Here is a 23,115-nt window from a genome sequence, read left to right as displayed (position 1 = left end):
CCACTGTTCTCCCTTCTTCCTCTTTGGAACCAAGCAGCTCACAAGTGGTCCTTTGTCCAAAGGCTCTCAAAACAGTACTCACTCCTGGAATGTTTTTCTGTTTTCTTGAGAAACAAGTAATTCTCTCATCATGCCACCCAAGTTTTGGAAATAAAAGCCTCCAACTTGAGATTGGTTCAAGATAGCGGAGTAGAAGGATGTATGCTCACTCCCTCTTGTGAGAGCACCAGAATCACAACTGCCTGCTGAGCCATCATTGACAGGGAGACACTGGAACTCACCAAAAAAGATACTGCACATCCAAAGACAAAGGAGAAGCCGCAATGAGATGGTAGGAGGGGCACAATCACAATAAAATCAAATCCCATAACTGCTGCATGGGTGACTCACAAACTGGAGAACAGTTATGCCACAGAAGGCCACACACTGGAATGAAGGTTCTGAGCCCCTGTCAGGCTTCCCAACCTGGGTGTCCAGCAATGGGAGGAGGAATTCCCAGAGAATCAGACTTTGAAGGCTAGCGGGATTTGATTGCAGGACTTCGACAGGACTGGGGGAAACAGAGATTCCATTCGTGGAGAGCACATGCAAAGTACCAGGGGAAGGAGCAGTGACCCCATAGGAGACTGAACCAGACGTAGCTGCTAATGTTAGAGGGTCTCCTGCCGAGGTGGGGGTTGACTGTGGCTCACTGTGGGGACAAGGACAGTAGCAACAGAAGTTCTGGGAAGTACTCCTTGGCTTGAGCCCTCCCGGAGTCCATCATTAGCCCCACCAAAGAGCCAGGTAGGCTCCAGTGCTGGGTTGCCTCAGGCCAAACAACCAACAGGGAGGGAACCCAGCCTGACCCATCAGCAGACAAGGGGATTAAAGTTTTACTGAGCTCTGCCCACCAGAGCAACACCTAGCTCTACCCACCACCAGCCCCTCCCATCAGGAAGCTTCCACAAGCCTTTAGATAGCCTCATCCACCAGAGGGAGGATGGCAGAAGCAAGAAGAACTACAGTTCTGCAGCCTGTGGAACAAAAACCACATTCACAGAAAGACAGACAAGATGAAAAGGCAGAGGACTATGTACCAGATGAAAGAACAAGATAAAACCCCAGAAAAACAATTAAACGAAGTGGAGATAGGCAACCTTCCAGAAAAGGAATTCATAATAACGATAGTGAAGAGGATCCAGGACCTCGGAAAATTAAAGGAGGCAAAGATCGAGAAGAAGCAAGAAATGTTTAACAAAGACCTAGAAGAATTAAAGAACAAGCATTTAGAACAATTAAAGAACAAAAAAACAGAGATGAACAATACGATAACTGAAATCAAAAATACACTAGAAGGAACCAATAGCAGAATAGCAGACGTAGAAGAACGAATAAGGGACCTGGAAGACAGAGTGGTGGAATTCACTGCCACAGAACAGAATAAAAAAAAAAAAATGAAAAGAAATGAAGACAGCTTAAGAGACTTCTGGGACAACATTTAACACAACAATATTCACATTATAGGGGTCCCATAAGGAGAAGAAAGAGAGAAAGGACCCTAGAAAATATTTGAAGAGATATAGTCCAAAAATTGCCTAACAATGGAAAGGAAATAGCCACCCAAGTCCAGGAAGCACAGAGAGTCCCAGCCAGGATAAACCCAAGGAGAAACATAGCAGAGACACATAGCAATCAAATTGACAAAAATTAAAGACAAAGAAAAATTATAAAAAGCAACAAGGGAAAAATGACAAATAACATACAAGGAAACTCTCATAAAATTAACAGCTGATTTCTCAGCAGAAACTCTACAAGCCAGAACGGAATGGCATGATATATTTAAAATGATGAAAGGGAAGAACCTACAACTAAGATTACTCTTCCCGGCAAGGATATCATTCAGATAAGATGGAAAAATCAAAAGCTTTACAGACAAGCAAAAGCTAAGAGAATTCAGTACCACCAGACCACCTTTACAGCAAATGCTAAAGGAACTTTTCTAGGCAGGAAACACAAGAAAAGAAAAGGACCTACAAAATCAAATCTAAAACAATTAAGAAAATGGTGATAGGATCATACATATCAATAATCACCTTGAATGTGAATGGATTAAATGCTCCAACCAAAAGACACAGGCTCACTGAATGGATACAAAAACAAGACCCATATATAAGCTGTCTACAAGAGACTCACTTCGGACCTAGGGGCACATACAGACTGAAAGTGAAGGAATGGAAAAAGATATTCCATGCAAATGGAAATCAAAAAAAAGCTGGAGTAGCAATTCTCATATCAGACAAAATAGACTTTAAAATAAAGACTCTTACAAGAGACAAAAGAGGACACTACATAGTGATCAAGGGATCAATCCAAGAAGAAGATATAACAGTTGTAAATATTTATGCACCCAACATAGGAGCACCTCAATACATAAGGCAAATACTAACAGCCATGAAAGGGGAAATCAACAGTAACATAATCATAGTAGGGTACTTTAACACCCCACTTTCACCAATGGACAGATCATCTAAAATGAAAATCAATAAGGAAACACAAGCTTTAAATGACACATTAGACCAGGTGTACTTAATTGATATTTATAGGACATTACATCCGAAAGCAGCAGAATGCACTTTCTTCTCAAATGCACACAGAATATTCTCTAGGATAGACTGCATCTTGGGTCACAAATCAAGCCTCGGTAAGTTTAAGAAGATTGAAAACATATCAATCATTTTTTTTCTGAGAACAACGCTATGAGATTAGAAATAAATTATAGGGGAAAAAATGTAAAAAACCCAAACACATGAAGGCTAAACAATACGCTACTAAATAACCATGAGATCACTGAAGAAATCAACAAGGAAATCAAAAAATACCTAGAGACAAATGACAGAGAAAACATGGCAATCCAAAACCTATGTGATGCAGCAAAAGCAATTCTAAGAGGGAAGTATATAGCAATACAATCCTACCTCAAGAAACCAAAATAATCTCAAAAAACAATCTAACCTTACACTTAAAGGAACTAGAGAAAGAAGAAAAAAAAAACAAGGAAAACAAAGTTAGGAGAAGGAAAGAAGTCATAAAGATCAGAGCAAAAATAAATGAAATAGAAACAAATAAAACAATATCAAAGATCAATAAAACTAAAAGTTGATACTTTGAGAAGATAAACAAAATTGATAACCCTTAGCCAGACTCAACAAGAAAAAGAGAGAGAGGGCTCAAATGCGTAAAATTAGAAATGAAAAAGGAGAAGTTACAATGGACACCACAGAAATACAAAGCATCCTAAGAGCCTGCTACAGCCAACTCTATGCCAATAAAATGGACAACTGGGAAGAAATGGACAAATTCTTAGAAAAGTATAACCTTCCAAGACTGAACCAGGAAGAAATAGAAAATATGAACAGACCAATCACAAGTAATGAAATTGAAACTGTGATTAAAAATCTTTCAGCAAACAAAAGTCCAGGACCACATGGCTTCACAGGTGAATTCTATCAAACATTTAGAGAAGAGCTAACACCCATCCTTCTCAAACTCTTCCAAAGGATTGCAGAGAAAGGAACACTCCCGAACACATTCTACGAGGCCACCATCACCCTGATACCAAAACCAGACAAAGATACTACAAGAAAAGAAAATTAAAGACCAATATCAATCATGAATATAGATGCAAAAATCCTCAATAAAATACTAGCAAACAGAATCTAACAACACGTTAAAAGGATCATACACCATGATCAAGTGGGATTTATCCCAGGAATGCAAGGATTCTTCAATATACGCAAGTCAATCAATGTGATACACCATATTAACAAATTGAAGAATAAAAACCATATGATCATCTCAATAGATGCAGAAAAAGCTTTTGACAAACTTCAACACCCATTTATGATAAAATCTTCCCATAATGTGGGCATAGAGGGAAACTACCTCCACATAATAAAGGTCATATATGACAAATCCACAGCGAACATCATTCTCAATGGTGAAAAACTGAAAGTATTTCCTCTAAGATCAGGAACAAGAGAAGGATTCCACTTTCACCACTATTATTCAACATAGTTTTGGAAGTCCTAGCCATGACAATCAGAGAAGAAAAAGAAATAAAAAGGATACAAATTGTAAAAGAAGAAATAAAGCTGTCACTGTTCGCAGATGACATGATACAATATATAGATAATCCTAAAGGTGCTACCAGAAAACTACTAGAGCTAATCAATGAATTTAGTAAAGTTGCAGGATACAAAATTAATTCACAGAAACCTATTGCACTCCTATACACTAACAAAGAAAGATGAGAAGGAGAAATTAAGGAAACAATCCCATTCACTATTGCAAAAAAAGAATAAAATACCAAGGAATAAACCTACCTAAGGAGGTAAAAGACCTGTACTCAGAAAACTATAAGACACTGATGAAAGAAATCAAAGATGACACAAACAGATGGAGAGATATACCGTGTTCTTGGATTGGAAGAACCAATATTGTGAAAATGACTATACTATCCAAAGCAATCTACAGATTCAATGCAATCCGTATCAAATAACCAATGGCATTTTTTACAGAGCTAGAACAAAAAATCTTAAAATTTGTATGGAGACACAAAAGACCCTGAATAACCAAAGCAATCTTGAGGTGAAAAAGAAACAGAACTGGAGGAATCAGACTCCCTGACTTCAGACTATACTACAAAGCTACAGTAATCAAGACAATATGGTACTGGCACAAAAACAGAAATATAAATCAATGGAATAATATAGAAAGCCCAGAGATAAACCCACACACCTATGCTCAACTAATCTATGACAAAGGAGGCAAGGATATACAATGGAGAAAAGACAGCCTCTTCAATAAATGCTGCTGGGAAAACTGGACAGCTACATGTTAAAGAATGAAATTAGAACACTCCCTGACACCATATACAAAAATAAGCTCAAAATGGATTAAAGACATAAATGTAAGGTCAGAAACTATCAAACTCTTAGAGGAAAACATAGGCAGAACACTCTATGATATAAATCACAGCAAGATCCTTTTTGACCCACCTCCTAGAGAAATGGAAATAAAAACAAGCATAAACAAATGGAACCTAATGAAACTTAAAAGCTTTTGCACAGCAAAGGGAACCATAAACAAGACGAAAAGACAACACCCTGAATGGGAGAAAATATTTGCAAATGAGTCATCGGACAAAGGATTAATCTCCAAGATATATAAACAGCTCATGCAGCTCAATATTTAAAAAACAAACAACCTAATGAGAAAATGGGCAGAAGATCTAAATAGACATCTCTCCCAAGAAGACATTCAGATGGCCAAGAGGCACCTGAAAAGCTGCTCAACATCACTAATTATTAGAGAAATGCAAATCAAAACTACAATGAGGTATCACCTCACACCAGTTAGAATGGGCATCAAGAGAAAATCTACAAACAATAAATGCTGGCGAGGGTGTGGAGAAAAGGGAACCCTCTTACACTGTTGAGGGGAATGTAAATTGATAACAGCCACTGTAGAGAACAGTATAGAGGTTTGTTAAAAAACTAAAAATAGAATTACCCTATGACCCAGCAATCCCACTCCTGGGCCTATACTCAGAGAGAACCATAATTCAAAAAGACACATGCACCCCAATGTTTATTGCAGCACTATTTACAATAGCCAGGTTATGGAAGCAACCTAAATGCCCATCGATAGACAAATGGATAAAGAAGATGTGGTACATATATACAATGGAATGTTACTCGGCCATAACAAGGAACGAGGTTGGGTCATTTGTAGAGATGTCGATGGACCTAGAGACTGTCATACAGAGTGAAGTAAGTCAGAAGGAGAAAAACAAATATATTAATGCATATATGTGGAATATAGAAAAATGGTACAGATGAGCCAGTTTGCAGGGCAGAAATAGAGACAGAGATGTAGAGAACAAACATATGGACACCAAGGGGGAAAGTGGGGGCAGGTGGTGGTGGTGGGATGAATGGGGAGATTGGGATTGGCATATATACTTAGAAAAAAAAATCATTATGGCAGGCTGGTAAAGGCTTACAAAGTAGCCTCATCAGGGGAAAATCTACAGCCTTCATTGTGTAAAAACAATCAATTGAAACACCTGCCCTGACAGTGAGATTAATTTTGCTTTTCCAAAAGTGTGTTGTGAACAACCGTACTTCCAGGAGATGCTTCCCAAAGGAAGAGCCCTGGGGAAAACTAAGTATGGGAAACGCTATATGTTAAATGTATCTTATGATCATTTTCAACACATATTAGCATAGTAAATGTTTGTAGTAAAGAAATGTTTGAAATAATGGTAATAATGTAACATGTAAAATATGTCAAACATGAAGAATATTTATGATAATGTAAGCACAAATAATATAATAAATTGTATACTGTGAAATAAAAAAGCCTCCAACTTGTTACAACACTGTCATCCTTCTTTCTTTTACTATTATATCATAGTTTAATACATCTTTATAAACATAATTTTTGGAGTAATTTTTCTAAATTATGAAGTTATTCATGTAACTTCTCACCTTAAAATCTCTCATTTCCACTCCATCCCCACCACTCATAGCCTCAATGGTAAATTTCAAACTTTCAGCATAGAATATAAAGCCCTTCACAACATAATACAAAATTGTGCGTAGTGCTTAGCACATAGTTGCATAGTACAGGCTACCTTTCCCCTTCATGACCTGGCCCCTGTCCATTACTCTGGTATTATTTTCTGTCACTCCCACCTGAACTCTGTTTTCCAGTAATTCTGAACTACTTTGGATTTCTGAGAAACTGCTATGTTTGTCTTGCCTCCAATAGTTATGGAATACTTTTCAGATGCCTTTCCCTTTTCTTGAATCCTATCACCCATCCCACCCCATGAACATATTCCATTAGGATTCAGGAGAAATACTAGCATCCCCAGAAAGCCTTCCCCTATTGCTGGTTGCTTGCCATATTTTTAGTGGAACACTATGCAATTATTAAAAGTTATGATTGTTAAATATTATAATAACATGAGAATTGCTTATACTATAATGCTGAATAACAACAAAAGCTGTATACAGAATTGTATCAATAATATACTAACTGTATAAAGAAGACCAGACAAAATACATTAGAATGTTACAGGACATTATGTCTGGATAGTTCAGTAATTTTGATATTGAATAGTTTTATTTTTCTTTATAATCTTTTACCCATTTCCAAAATTTAGACAATCATCATGTTTTACTTTTTTAATAGGGAAAATATATTTTAAAAAGCCTTATATCCCTCACCCAGCAGAATATTTAAGGACCATATCTTACTCCTCTTTGTATCTCTAGCAGCAACTCACTCAGGTCCTGGCAGAGAGTAGGAACAGAAAATCAAAAAGGAAGAGAAACTTATTTACTTTTTTTTTTTTTACTTATTTACTTTTTTTTTTTTTTACTTATTTACTTTGGAGATTTGCTTAAGTAAGGTTTGCTATGAATTTATGGTTCACATAAAAATTGGGGGTAATAAAATTAATGTTATGTGACTTCATCTGTCTGTTATTAAACTGAATTGGACACTGAGACAAGAAATTAATAAGAGGATGATTTCATGTTGAAGAGACAAAGAAAGCAGTGAATCTTTGTTCCAAATGCAGGATGAATATTTTAAAGGCAGTCATGCTGTGTGAGGTAGGGTGAATTGGTTTCATTGATAAGAGCATTGGTCTGGCCATTAATGATGGTGTTGGCTGAAAAGGAGATGACTAATCTAATTGGTGGTAGTGTTTTGCATGGTATCCAACTGATGTCACTATGTTGGCCTTGAAAATAATAAAGAGGACATTTTTTTTTTAGAATTTGACATGGAATCAAAGTGCAACAAATGCCATGGGGCTTTAATAGTGTGAAATGGCTGTCAATGAAAGCACTTTAGATGTGATTTAAAATTAAATGTGTTAGACAAGTACTAAGTATGGGAAATGCTGTGTGTTAAATGTATCTTATGATCATTCACAACACATATTAGCATAGCAAAAGTTTGTAGTAAAGAAATGTTTAAAAATGATAATATAACATGTAAAATATGTCAAACGTGAAGAATATTCATGACAATGTAAACAAATAATATAATAAATTGTACATTGTGAAAAAAAGCCTCCAACTTGTTACACTACTGTCTTGCTTCTTTCTTTTACTATTATATCATAGTTTAATACATCTTCATAAACATAATTTTTACAGCAATTTTTTCTAAATTACCAAGTTATTCATGTAACATCCTCAGTGTGAAATATTCAGAAGTCTATAGAGTAATGTAGGAAGGACTTTCCTTATTGCTTTCTCTACCTGACCCCTTTTCCCAAATACCTCTTTCTTCTAAGAGGTAGCCATTGTTAAGTTTGGTGTGTATCCTTCCAAACTGTTCCCTATATACATACACAAACATATATGTGCAAATCAAACATCTATCTGTCTGTCTTCCCACCCACTCACCCACCTACCTACCCTTTATCCCTCTCTCTCTCTCTCTCTTTCACATGCACACATATGAACACATACAAATATCTGTATGTGTGTCTCTTGCACAAATGGGAACATTGTGTGCATAAGTGTTCTGCAACTTAGTTTTTCAGCTTAACAATTTTTTCTATGTTAATACAAATAAACAGATCCACCTCACATTTTTTTACTACTGCCACATATTTTGGCACCCTTTGGCCCAGCCAAATTGACACAAAATTAACTGTCACATCTGTTTATTCCTATGTGGCTTGCTTTTTTGTCTACTATTACGTATTTGCAATGCATCCACATTAACACATGTAGAGGTAGTTTATTTTCCTATTGAATTCAATTTTTTGAATATGTCACAATTTATAAATTTCACTGTTGATGAACATTTAGGTTGTCTTATGTATTTATTATTTGAGCAAAGCTATAGACATTTTTTACATGCCTCTTGATGTATATGTAAAAGAGTTTTTAAGGTATACCTCCAAGGGAAAATGCTGAGTTATAAGGTATGCATAGAACCAACTTACTATGTAATGCCTAATTGTGCTTTTTCAAATAAGTGTTGATATCTGGTAGGGTACATCATTCCAACTTATTCTTCTGAACTGTCTTGACTCTTCCTGATTCTTTGCTTTTCCACATATTTTCTGGATTTAGCATGTCAAGTGCCACAAAATCTCTCATTCTTTTCCTTTACAGCTTCTTCATAAGAAGTCCTTTCCTATCAAGTTTATAAACATATCTTCATTTTCTTCTAATACTTTTTGTTTTTTATGTTTAAGCCTTTAACCCCATCAGGAAATTATTTTGTGTTTGGTTTAAGTTCAGGGATGATTTTTAAAAAATAGTTGTCCAACTGTCTCAAAACAGTTTATCAAATATACCCTAATTTCCCTGCTTATATGAATAAACCACTTTTATCAACCACTAAATTCCTATATAAAAATGGATCTATTTTCTATTGAACTATTTTTGTCTATTTTGTGCCAGAATCATAGTACCTTAATTACTAATACCTTTATTATGTTTTGATCTTTGGAAGGGTTTATTAGTTTCATGTGGCTATTGTAACATATTCCAACAAAATGGGTGGCTTCAAAACAGAAATTTATTCTCTCAGTTCTGGAGACCAGAAGTCCAAAATCAAGGTGTTGGCAGAGCCACATGGAACATTTTGTTGCTTGAATCTTCCATCTGCATCACTCCAATCTCTACTTCCATCTTCAAATGACCTTCTCCTCTTCTATCTCCGTAATCCCTCTCTGCTTCACTCCTATAAGTACACTTGTCTTTGGGCCTACCCAGTTAATACAGAATAATCTCATCTCACAGTCCTTAATTTAATTATATCTGCAAAGCCCCTCCCCCCTTTTTTTTTCAAATAAGGTAACTTTCACTGGTTCTGTGGATTAGCCTGTGGACATATCTTTTGGGAGGCTACCATTCAACCCACTACATAGGACAAAAGTGCCCTCTTACTTTTAAAAAAAATTCCTTGTGTATTTTTTGTTAATTTTTTTCTCCTAGATAAATTTTAGAATAAATCTGTGAAGTTAAAAGATTCACATTGACATTTGGTTGTAATGGGGTTTAATTTATAGAATAATTTTGGAGATTTGACTTCTTTTTCTTTTTTCTTTTTTTTTTTTCAGAATTCAGGAATTTAGTGATGAATACAGTGATTCTCCTAATTCATTTCTTTCTCCCCTCTCTTATATTGCTCCTCTTAGAATTTTTTCCCCACTGTGACCCCCAATTAGTATCTTTTTTAAAAATGTCTTTATTGGAGTATAATTGCTTTACAATGGTGTGTTAGTTTCTGTTTTATAACAAAGTGAATCAGTTATACATATACATATGTCCCTATATCTCTTGACTTCTTTATAGTACTAAATCTTCCCATTCAGGAATGTGCAATATCTCTCCATTTCTCTGGAGTTATTTTTACTTGTTAGAAAAGTTCTATTGTTTTTTTCTTATACATCTTACACATTTATTTTTTTAATTGAATACTTATTCTTAAGATTATTTTACTAGTTATATTTAGATTTGTTGGTTTTGAGAATAGAGTCTGTTTTCCTGATATTATCAACTTGGTTATTGTTGGCATATAGGAAAGCTATTGACTTATTATATTTTTTAAAATTTTATATAGTTTTAATTCCTGCTCAGTTTTTCAACTGATTTTCATGGATTTTCCTGGAAGATTATAATAATGTCTGCAAATAATCACAGTTTGTGTCTTACTTTCCAATGTTTATACAGTATTACTTCCTTTTTCTTTTTGATTGAATTAGCCATGACCTCCTTTACAATGTTGAATATACTGAGCACAAGAAATATCATTGAATTGTTTATGATATTACTGGGGATGCTTTTAATATATGATCATTGCTGTAGTATTGTTTTCTATTCCTTTAATCACATTTAGGAAGTTCATTTATTTTTCACTCATATTTTGTTGGTTGTTTGCTTGTTCTCTTTCATGTGGTTCTTTAAAATCAGGAATTAGTGTTGTATTTTATTAAATATTGTGGCACCAATTGAGATGTTCATGCGAGTGTTTTGCTTTAACCTTCAAATTCATTTTCTTAGTTCTCTGTCTAGCTGTGACTGGCTGAGGTGGTGCGGCGGCATAGGGACGGTAGCCTTGCCCGATTGGTGTGTCCCTTTAATACAAGAAAATGGAAACTGAACAGCCAGAGGAAACCTTTCCCAACACTGAAACCAATGGCGAATTTGGTAAATGCCCTGCTGAAGATATGGAAGAGGAACAAGCTTTTAAAAGATCTAGAAACACAGATGAGATGGTTGAATTACACATTCTGCTTCAGAGCAAGAATGCTGGGGCAGCAATTGGAAAAGGAAGCAAGAATATTAAGGCTCTCCGTACAGACTACAATGCCAGTGTTTCAGTCCCAGACAGCAGTGGCCCCGAGTGCATATTGAGTATCAGTGCTGATATTGAAACAATTGGAGAAATTCTGAAGAAAATCATCCCTACCTTGGAAGAGGGCCTGCAGTTGCCATCACCCACTGCAACCAGCCAGCTCCGGCTCAAATCTGATGCTGTGGAATGCTTAAATTACCAACACTATAAAGGAAGCGACTTTGACTGCGAGTTGAGACTGTTGATTCATCAGAGTCTGGCAGGAGGAATTATTGGGGTCAAAGGTGTTAAAATCAAAGAACTTTGAGAGAACACTCAGACAACAATCAAGCTTTTCCAGGAATGTTGTCCTCAGTCCACTGACAAAGTCGTTCTTATTGGAGGAAAACCTGATAGGGTTGTATAGTGCATAAAGATCATCCTTGATCTTATATCAGAGTCTCCCATTAAAGGACGTGCTCAACCTTATGGTCCCAATTTTTACGATGAAACCTATGATTATGGTGGTTTTACAATGATGTTTGATGACCACCATGGACGTCCTGTGGGATTTCCCATACGGGGAAGAGGTGGTTTTGACAGAATGCCTCCTGGTCGGGGTGGGCGTCCCATGCCTCCATCCAGAAGAGATTATGATGATATGAGCCCTCGTCGAGGACCTCCTCCACCTCCTCCCAGACGAGGTGGCCGGGGTGGTAGCAGAGCTTGGAATCTTCCTCTTCCTCCACCACCACCACCTAGAGGGGGAGATCTAATGGCCTATGACCGAAGAGGAAGACCTGGAGACCGTTATGATGGCATGGTTGGTTTCAGTGCTGATGAAACCTGCGACTCTGTAATAGATACATGGAGCCCATCAGAGTGGCAGATGGCTTATGAACCACAGGGTGGCTCTGGATATGATGATTCCTATTCAGGGGGTCGTGGCTCATATGGTGATCTTGGTGGACCTATTATTACTACACAAGTAACTATTCCCAAAGATCTCGCTGGATCTATTATTGGCAAAGTTGGTCAGCGGATTAAACAAATCCATCATGAGTCAGGAGTGTCGATCAAAATTGATGAGCCTTTAGAATGGTCCGAAGACCAGATCATTACCATTACAGGAACACAGGACCAGATACAAAATGCACAGTACTTGCTGCAGAACAGTGTGAAGTAGTATGCAGATGTTGAAGGATTCTAATGCAAGATATTTTTTCTTTTTTATAGTGTGAAGCAGTATTCTGGAAAGTTTTTCTAAGACTAGTGAAGAACTGAAGGAGTCTTGCATCATTTTTTTTTTATTTGCTTCTGTTTAAAAAGCCAACATTCCTCTGCTTCATAGGTGTTCTGCATTTGAGGTGTAGTGAAATCTTTGCTGTTCACCAGATGTAATGTTTTAGTTCCTTACAAACAGGGTTGGGGGTGGGGGAGGGTGTGCAAAAACTAACATTGAAATTTTGAAACAGCAGCAGAGTGAGTAAATTTTAATTTTTGTTCATTGTTGGTGGTTTAAAAAAAAATCCCCCCATGTAATTATTGTGAACACTTTACTTTGTAATCACTGTAACATTTGGGGGTGGGGGTGGGACAGGGAGGGAAAGTAACAATAGTCCATATGTCCCTGGCATCTATTCAGAGCAGTGTGCAGAATGTAATGCTCTTTTGTAAGAAACGTTTTATGATTTTTAAAATAAATTTAGTGAACCTATTTTTGGTGGCCATTTTTTTTAAGACGGTCATTTTTCAAATGGCTGAATTCCCCCCAACCTGCCCCCAAACTAAACACTAAGTTTAATTTTCAGTCCTCTGGATATAAATAAATGCATCTCTTCTTGGACTTAGGCAAAGTATCTTGACACATTCAGTTCTGGTGATTTCTTAAGTGATTTGAAAGTCCATTGCTTGGGAGGAAATTCCACCACACATTCATGCTTATAATAAGCTGGGGATTTTTGTTTGTTTTTGCAAATGCTTGCCCCTACTTTGCAACGATTTTATGTTTGTAATTGTGAAGAAACAAGGTGGGGAGCAATACAACAGATGGAGTAGTTGGTATAAGTATATACCAGAAGCCTAATGGCAGAAAGTTTTATTAATCAGAATAATACTTGGTTATGGAAGTGACTGATGCTAAATAAATTCTGATTATTTTTTATTAGATAATTTCTCACCTATAGAATTAAATTGTCAGCTTGGTAGTGTCTATTAGTTAAACTTTGTAATATATATATATATATATATTCTTGTTTTTCCATTGTATGCAAATTGAAAGAAAAATATGTACCATTTCTCTGTTGTATGTTGGATTATGTAGGAAATGTTTGTGAACAATTCAAAATAAGATGAAAAAAGTTCCTGTGGATGTTTTGTGTAGTATCTTGGCATTTGTATTGATAGTTAAAAGTTCACTTCCAAAATAAAACTCCCAAAATGCTAGAAAAAAAATTCATTTTCTTAATGTTGTACCACACTTGACATTCTATGATAAACTGATTTAATCATAATGTATTACTCATTATATATTTTCAGTTTTGTCATCTGTGTTTCTAAGTGAGGTTCAACTATTATTTTCTTTACTTCCACCCTCCTCCCTTCTGTTCTTTTTGTGTTCTGCTGACCAATTTGCCATTAGGGTGCACAAGCCTCATAAAATGAGTTAGGTAGCTTCCTATCTTTTCCTGTGTTTCATGTGAGTCTGCTGTTGCTTTGACAGGTAGATAGTTCATACTTTGATCACTTCTGTTATAGTTATTACAATATTCAGATTGCCTACTTCTTCGTGAATGACCTAATTTAAATTTCCCTGGAAAACAATTGAATTAATCTAAAATTTTAAATTAATTGGTATAGAAATATATATATATATATATATATATATATATATATATATATATATATATATATATATATATATATATTACTCCTTAAACTTCTCCATATCTGCCATTATTAATTGTCTCTAATTCTTCTAGGGTACTGCCTTCTTCACTTTGTGTGTTCTCACTACATTTGGAGTTTCTCTTGCCTTCAAAATGCTCTTTCCTCATCATGTTTTAAGCTGTTGATATTGTTCTTCTCCTGTTTCTCAGTAAAAATGCCATGCCATAAGCTCTTAACTTTTAGAAAGTTCTGTTTCTAGCATCTTGTAGTCCCCTCTCTTGTTTCCAGTGGTCTCAGGGATTTATTCTTTTTAAAAAATCTTTTTCTGGCACTTTAAAAGACTTGGAGCAATAAAAGAGATGAACTTGAATTTTGAATCTTACATGCAAATATCCAACCCCATCTGATAAATGTCCCTAAATCTAGCTTCATTTTCTTTGGATTATTTGATAAACCACAAGACTGGATTTCTTAAGTATCCCAGATAACTGAGTTTACTATAGTTCCTTTAAAAAATAATATACAATTATACTTTGTTCTATATAGAGAAGCTCAAATATTAGGCAAATAGAAGGGAAGGCTTATTGTAACTTGTGTTTGAAAGTGAGTGATAACTAGTAGGATTAAGGTGGTAAATGACTGAGATGTTTATACTTGGATAGTTTATATTGAAAGAAAGGTTGGTTTTTAGACTAATACTGGCTGCCCTTGATTCTGGCTCTCAGATTTCAAACAAGACATGTTTTCTTCTTATGGCCTCTAGCAGCCTCTCAATGCTACCTGTGCCAAGTCCCATCACACCATAGTGCAATAATAAAAAAAAATAGTATATACTACTACAACATTTTATGTTCCCTCAGCACAGGGTCATCTTTGTGACTTGAAGGCTCCAGCACAGGGACTTGCATGCAATAAATATTAGTTGCACTTAAATCTACTCTTTTGGATTTTTGTAACCCAGATACCAGCTGGGATCACTCTGCCCATTAAACCTAGGTAAGATCATCTCAAATCTCCTTTGCTTGTCTTGTGGAAAGTCTAATGCTCTTGCAAAGATTTCTGTAAATTCCTGGTGGCTTATATTTCTCCCAGCCAAATCTGACTCTGATTTCCAACTTCTGCTGAATTCTTACTCTCCATTTTATGTCTTACTTTAATTTTATATGGTATTGGCTCCCCAAATGACACTCACATGAAATGATTCTGTGTTGTGGACTTTTATTAAAGATTCAGGGCTATTATTGAGAGGAGTTATACTATACTAAATATATAATTTGAAATAGAATATTATATTTCAATAGGTTTTGAGAAGCCCCTTGGCCATTTGTCTCAGTTCAGGTCTTGACCTTTCATCATTATTGTCTGGCCCTCTCTGTCTTTTTCTAGCTCCTTCACTTTTTCTCACTCCTCTGCTCTCCCCATCCCACCTCCAATTCTGTTAATGTATTGATACTATACAGAACAGTTTAAAAACCTCATTGTTGAGTGCTTCCAACAGTTATCCAGAGTTTTGTAATTATAGAGACTTGAGTGTATCATTTTTTATTCAGAGGTGATTAGGTTCTAGTGAATTATTGCTAACCAAACTCACATGAATCTGACACATCCAAAATGTCCATTTAAATATTTCTAATACGGAATATACCTTCTCAGTGATCTGAGAACATGCTCTGAATCTCAGGTAAGTTTCACTGGCTCCAAAAATTAAACTTAACTCAAACATTCCTCCCCATCAATGGAGTTCAAAGATAACTTTCTCTCTGGTGGCTTAATTAGATTTCAGTTTCTTTAAACTCATAACACATCTACAGATTAACCTTAATATCTAGTAACATATGCAATCAGACAAAAGATAATTTTCATTTGCGACAGTCACCATAGTACATTTATCACATTTATATTGTGTGTCACAGAGAAAGGCCCACTTATCTTGACCCTAGATTTTGGAGTCCATTATCTTTTTGTGGGGCCCAAATCATCCTATTTATCTATGTCAGTGACCCTAAGCTACTAATATTGATATCCATATTCAAAATTCAAGTTCATGATTTTTGAATTTAGTATCAGCTATGCTGTAGAAGTTAAAAGGCCAGAGGAAACAATCAGATATGCTATTCATGTGATTCAATCCATCAAATATAGATGAAGTGTTTGGTATCTGACAAGTATTGAGGAGAATTAGTAAGACATGATTCCTGTCTTTGAGAAAATTATAGCTTGTAGGTGACAGAGGCATTCCATGAAGGATCATCTAGGAAGCAGTGCCTGTTCTTTGGATACCAGAGTCTCCATTCTCCTGTTCTTTTCAATTATAAGCATTTATATTTGTTGGATAACTCTAATAGACGTTTTCCTAACCTTTTTGGTCTAAAACCATTGTAACCACCTTCCTGTTCTTTTAATACATGAACTGTGCTCTTGCCTTTGAGCCTTTGTGCTGATCGTTCCCTCTGCCTGGAACATCACACACCCAGGTAGCCACATGCTTGTCCCCTCACTTTATTTAGATCTCTGCTCAAGTGTCATCTCAATATGGAAGATTTGCCTGACCATCCTATGTGTCATTCTCTAATTTATGCCTTTAGTCTGTTTTATGTTTCATCTCAACACTTCTCATCGTGTATTCTTCATCCTCACTTGAATATAAGCTCCATAAAATGGACTTTGTATATTTTTTTCAATGTCAAATCTCCAGCACCTAGAATGTCTGGCATAATAGGCACCCAATATTTGCTAAATGGTGAATTATTAATCTATAATTTTTTGAACCTGCCTAGGGAATAAAACATTTTGTCATTTTTCCTATGATATATGGTAGGAAAGTGATTTTCAATTAAAATGTTTTATTTTAGATGAGTCAATTAGGAAAGATTTATTATATAAAATACAGTTAGGGCTTCCCTGGTGGCGCAGTGGTTGAGAGTCCGCCTGCCGATGCAGGGGACACGGGTTCGTGCCCTGGTCCAGGAAGATCCCACATGCCGTGGAGCGGCTGGGCCCATGGGCCATGGCCTCTGAGCCTGTGCGTCCGGAACCTGTGCTTCACAACGGAAGAGGCCACAACAGTGAGAAGCCCGTGTACCACAAAAAAAAAAAAAGAAAAAACATTTAAAAATAATTTTTAATCATATTAAGTATGCAGTACTTCTGTTTCTCACTATTTAATAAGCCAAGCATATTCTCTAATTTACTTAATTATGTAAGAAAAAGCATGATATGTAACTGATTTTTTAAATTATGTATGAAATTCTTATATATTGCTCTTACAAATTTAACTGGTTTATTTTTTATCATTTTCCTTTCATATATCAAAATAATGAGATAATAATAAGAGTAGGTAACACTAATATGTAGCTTATTATTCCCATGCACCGTTCCAAGCATTTTACATGTAAAAACTCATTTAATCCTCACAACCTCATGAAGTATATACTATTATTGTTCCCATCTTCGAAGTGAGAAAGCTGAGGTGCAGATATGTCCAAATTCCCACAAGTTCAAACTCAGAATTTAGGCTGGTATTTTATCCAGTAAGTTGTTTACAAATAATAAATTGCAGGTGTGAGTTTTTTATTGAAGTATAGTTGACTTACATTATTAGGGGTACAACAGAGTAATTCAATATTTTTATAGATTTTATAGATTATACTCCATATAAAGTTATTATAAAATATTGGCTATACTCCCTGTGCTGTACATTACATCCTTGTATCTTATTTATTTCTAGTAGTTTGTACCTCTTAATCCCCTTCCCCTATGTTGTTCCTCCTCCAGTCCCTCTCCCCACTGGTAACCACTAGTTTGTTCTCCGTATCTGTGTGTCTGTTCCTGCTTTGTTATATTCATTCATTTTATTTTTTAGATTTCACATATAAGTGAAAACACAGTATTTGTCTTTCCTAACTTATTTAGCTAAGCATAATACCCTCCAGGCCCATACATGTTTTTGCAAATGGCAAAATTTTCATTCCTTTTTCTGGCTGAGTAATATTCCACTGTGTGTGTGTGTGTGTGTGTGTGTGTGTGTGTGTGCGTGTATATATATATATATATATATATATATATATATATATATATATACACACCACATCTTCTTTATCCATTCATCTGTTGATGGACACTTAGCTTGCTTCCATGTCTTGGCTACTGTACATAGTGTTGCTTGGAAGGTTGGGTTGCATATATCTTTTTGAATTAGAGTTTTCATCTTTTTTGGATATATGCCCAGGAGTAGAATTACTAGATCATATGGTAACTCTATTTTTAGTTTTTCAAGGAACCACCATACTGTTTTCCGTAGTGGCTGCACCAGTTTACATTCCCACCAACAGCGTAGGAGGGCTCCCTTTTCTCCACACCCTCTCCAGCATTTATTATTTGTAGACTTTTTGTTGATGGCCATTCTGACTGGTGTGGGGTGATACTTCAATGTAGTTTTGACTTGCATTTCTCTAATAATTAGTGATGTTGAGCATCCTTTCATGAGCCTGTTGGTCACCTGTATGTCTTCTTGAAGACATTTCTTTTTAGGTCTTCTGCCCATGGGTTGTGTATTTTCTAATTATTAAGTTTTTTCTTTTATATATTCTCAATACCAGTCATTGATCAAATATGTGCTCTTCAAATGTGTTCTCCTAATCTGTGTGTTGTCTTTTAATTCTCATTAAAAGAGAAGTTTTGAGTTTTGATGAAATACAATGTATCTCTTTTTTAATGGATTTTGCTTTTTGTGTCATATCTAAGGAATCTTTGCTTAGTCCAAGGTCACAAAGGTTTTCTGCTATGTTTTCCTTGAAGAGTTTTATAGTTTCAGGTTTCGCATTTAGGTATTTTATCCATTTAGACTTCAGTTTTGTATGTGGTGTTATGTATGAGTCAGTTCATGTTTTCGAATATGACTGTCCAATTGTTGCACATTGGTCGAAAATCAACTGGACACATATGTGTGGATCTAATTTTGGAATGTCTGTTCTATTCCATTGGTTTATGTATTTATCCTTTCACCAATACCACACTGTTGACTGAAAAAAAATTGCACAACCTAAAAGTTGAGAATTATGTGTTATTCTGCAGACATACTGAGGACTTAAGCCAAAGAGACAGGCTCTCAGATAGCTCTGAGGGATTGTTCTGAAGAGGTAAGGGAGGAGCCAGGATATATAGGAGTTTTTGCAACAACACCCCTGCCCCCAACCAAGTAGTAGGAACATCAAAAGATTACTGTTAATTAAAAAAACCCAGACTTCTAAAGTTAATGAATTTAGCACTTTTCTGTGTATGGGAAGATGCAAGAGTCTGGGCTCATTGAAATCATTCCTTTGATATGCACCTTAGCTATCTAGGGCCAGTACTGTTTTACTCCATCCTGAATTCCCTCAGAGTTCACAATCTGGGATAGCCACAGTGGCTGATGGCGTGATGGCTGCAACATCCTTTGTTTACTGATATGGCAGGCAACGTTCTTTGTCCACAACACTGTCTTTATTTTTTTTCTGGCCATGCCACGTGGCAGAGTGCCGGGTCTTAACCACTGGTCCGCCAGGGAATTCCCCACAACACTGTCTTGATTACTGTAGCTTTGTAGAAAGTCTTGAAGATGGATAATTTAAGTTTTCCAACTTTGTCCATTTCAAAATTGTTTTTCCTCCTATAGTTGCTTTGCTTTTCAATATCAACTTTAGAATCAGTTTCTATAAAAATTTCTCCTGGAATTTTTATTGAAATTCCATTCAAATCATAGATCACTTTCACATCTTATCAATATTGAGTGTTACAATCCATGAACACAGTATACAAGTATACCTCAGATATATTGTGGGTTTGGTTCCAGACCACCACAATAAAGCTAATATTGCAATACAGCAAGTCATGTGATTTTTTTGATTTCCTAGTGCATATAAAAGTTATGTTTACACTATACTGTAGTCTATTGTGTGCAATAACATTATGTCTTAAAAACAATGTATATACGTTAATTTAAAATGCCTTATTGATACAAAAAATGCTAACCACTTTTAGTGAGTCATAATCTTTTTGCAATAGTAACATCAGAGATCACTAATCACAGATCACCATAGCAAATGTAATAATAATGAAAAAACTTAAATATTCCAAGAATTACCAAAATGTGACACAGAAGCATGTAGTGAGCAAATGCTGTTGGAAAAATGGTGCCCATAGACTTGGTTGACACAGAAATTCAGTTTGTAAAAAACCCGCATTTTCTGTGAAGTACAATAAAATGAGATATGCCTATATCTTTCCTTTATTTTAGGTCTTTTTGATTTCTTTCATTAGTGTTTCACTGTTTTCAGCACACAGCTCATACATATATTTTCTTAGATTTATACCTAAATATTTAATGGTTTTGGTGCTATTGTAAGCCATACTATGTATTATTTCAATTTCCATTAGTTCACTAATAGTGTATAGAAATATAATTGATTTTTTCATATTGGTCTTTTATCCTGAGATCTTGCTAAATTCACCTATTCTCATCGCTTTTTTGTACATTTTTGGGACTTTTTAAACAGACAAGTGTGTTTGAATAGAGACAGTTTTGTTTCTCCCTTTCTAGTCTATATGCATTTTCTTTTCTTGTTGCACTGGATAGGACTTTTGGCACAATATTAAATAGGAGTGTGGAGAGCTGACATCCTTTCTTTGTTCCTGATCTGGAGAAAGCATTCAATCTTTCACTGTTAAGTATGAAGTTAGCACTAGGTTTTTTGTAGATACCCTTTATCAGGTTGTTGGGATTCCCTTGTATTCCCAGTTTGCTGAGTTTAAAATTTTTATTTTTACTTTTTATCATGGATGAGCATAGAATTTGGACAAATGCTTTTTCTGAACCTATTGAGATGATCATATGTTTTTTCTTTAGTCATTGTTTCATTTTTGGATGTAAACCTCGCTTTGAATTCCATGGATAAATCCCACTCATCATGATGTATTATCATTTTTACACATTGCTTCATTCAGTTTACTAATATTTTGCTGAGAATTTTTGTATGTATGTTCATGAGTGACATTGGTCTTTAGTTGTAAATTGATCTTATGTATCCAGTCAGTTTTCTAAGCTCTTATTTCTAGTAGTTGGTAGATTCTTATGGCTTATTCATGTGGAAAATTATATCATCTAGAAGTAGTGGACTTTATTTTCTTCTTTTCAAATCCTCATGTCTTTAACTATTTGTGTTCTTTATTTCATTAGACTGTTTAGCACCTACAGTGCAATATTGAATTGATCTGGTAATATTAGATATCCATGTCTTTTGCTTAATTATAAAGGCAGTACTTTTAATTTTTCCCATTTAGGATGAAGATGTGGTAGATTCTTGTAGATATTCTTAATACATTTAAGCAAGATGTCTTCTTATTTCTAGTTTATTAAGAGACTTTTCTCTTGTTTTTCATTCATTAATGGGTGTTGATTTCTACCAAATGCTTTTCCTACCATGAAATGATCATACTTTTTTTCTCCTTTAAAGTGGTAAATGACATGTATATATTTTCTAATATAAACCATCCTCAAATTCTTGGGATAATCCTAGCTTGGTCATGGTATATTTCCTTTTTCACACTCTGTAGGATTTAGTTAGCTTTCTGTTTAGGATTATAGCATCTCTAGTAACATTTGAAATCACCCATAGTTGTCTTTTCTCTTACTATCTTTGTTTGGATTTATTATGGCTGCTAAGCTGTGTAATATTTCCTCCAATTCTAATTCTTTGGAAGAATTCTCATAGTATTGGAAAAATCTTTTCCTTGAAAGTTTGTTAGATTTTTCTTGTAAAACTCTCTGGGTATGGTGTTTACTTTTGAAAATTTTTAAAACTACTTCTTTAATTTCTATGCTATTGGAATCTTTATACTTTTTATTTCTTCTTGAATCAGTTTGGCAATTTATATATTTCCATGAAATTGTCCATTTCATCTAACTTTTCAAGTTTACTGACATAAGATGTTTGACAACCTTTTAATAACTTTCTAATATCTTCTTTAATTGTGATCATGTTTCATTTCTTATTTATAGTATTTTATACCTCCTGTCTTTTTGAAGGTAGATATCGCCAAGAGTTTTTTTTTTCATTAGAATTTCTGTGTCTGAATCCTGTTTTTGATGTTCATAGATCACAGTGACATGACATGCTACATCTGACACCTACTAAGTTCTGGTAATGGGTAGAAGCTATCAAACTTCATCTAGCAAAAAGAGGGTCTATTTATAGTGGGGTTTAAAAAATTGAATACAAGGATTAAGCTCATGATTTTTAGGCATTTTCTTGAAATCCGATAGAAATCTTTCTTCCCCTTGTCTCTCCATCCTTAAGCTATCAAGTGTGAGAAGCAATAAATAGGTCATTGTACTTCAGCTACAGTAAAATAAGGAGAATTGTTAATGAAATTGAAAGTAATGATTAATAATATATGTATACTGCAATCTTTTGGAGGCAAATATAACAATGGCACTTGAATTTCAATGCACAGTGTACATGGGAATCTTTTTCACTTATGGTATTATTAACACAAAACACATAAGTCCTTTTTTTTCCTATTTCTTCAGCTTTCTCTGTGCCAAACAAGATACCTAAGTTATACCACTTTGACAATCCAAGAAGTTGGCAATTATTAGTAGTTTTTGAAAAACAACAGACCAAAAGATTGTTCATTTGAATTTAACTTTGTGATGCTTTAAAGATTATCAAGGTGACAGTTCTTAAATCAGTTATACAAAAGGTGGAGTGTTTACGTTAGAGGTGAAAGGTAGATTTAATTAAGAAAGAAGAACCATCTAGAATGTCCTGTTTCAAAGTGTTGTTTCTTAAATTCAAACCTATGCTACTAGCTATAGCTTTTGGAGCA

The 23,115-nt window shown here is 35.2% G+C and overlaps 1 protein-coding gene across 1 annotated transcript; it reads left to right on the top strand.

The window, feature by feature from the left end:
• Window positions 1-11,176: 11,176 nt before the first annotated feature.
• On the top strand, window positions 11,177-12,628 carry LOC136142795 (heterogeneous nuclear ribonucleoprotein K-like). Its single transcript, XM_065901068.1, is given in 2 exon segments — window positions 11,177-12,543; window positions 12,598-12,628. Coding segments are annotated over 2 exon segments (1,398 nt in total).
• Window positions 12,629-23,115: the final 10,487 nt, after the last annotated feature.

Source organism: Phocoena phocoena, chromosome X (assembly GCF_963924675.1).
Source record: "Phocoena phocoena chromosome X, mPhoPho1.1, whole genome shotgun sequence".
Classification (NCBI taxonomy): Eukaryota; Metazoa; Chordata; class Mammalia; order Artiodactyla; family Phocoenidae; genus Phocoena; species Phocoena phocoena.
This window is presented reverse-complemented; position numbering and strand designations above follow the sequence as displayed.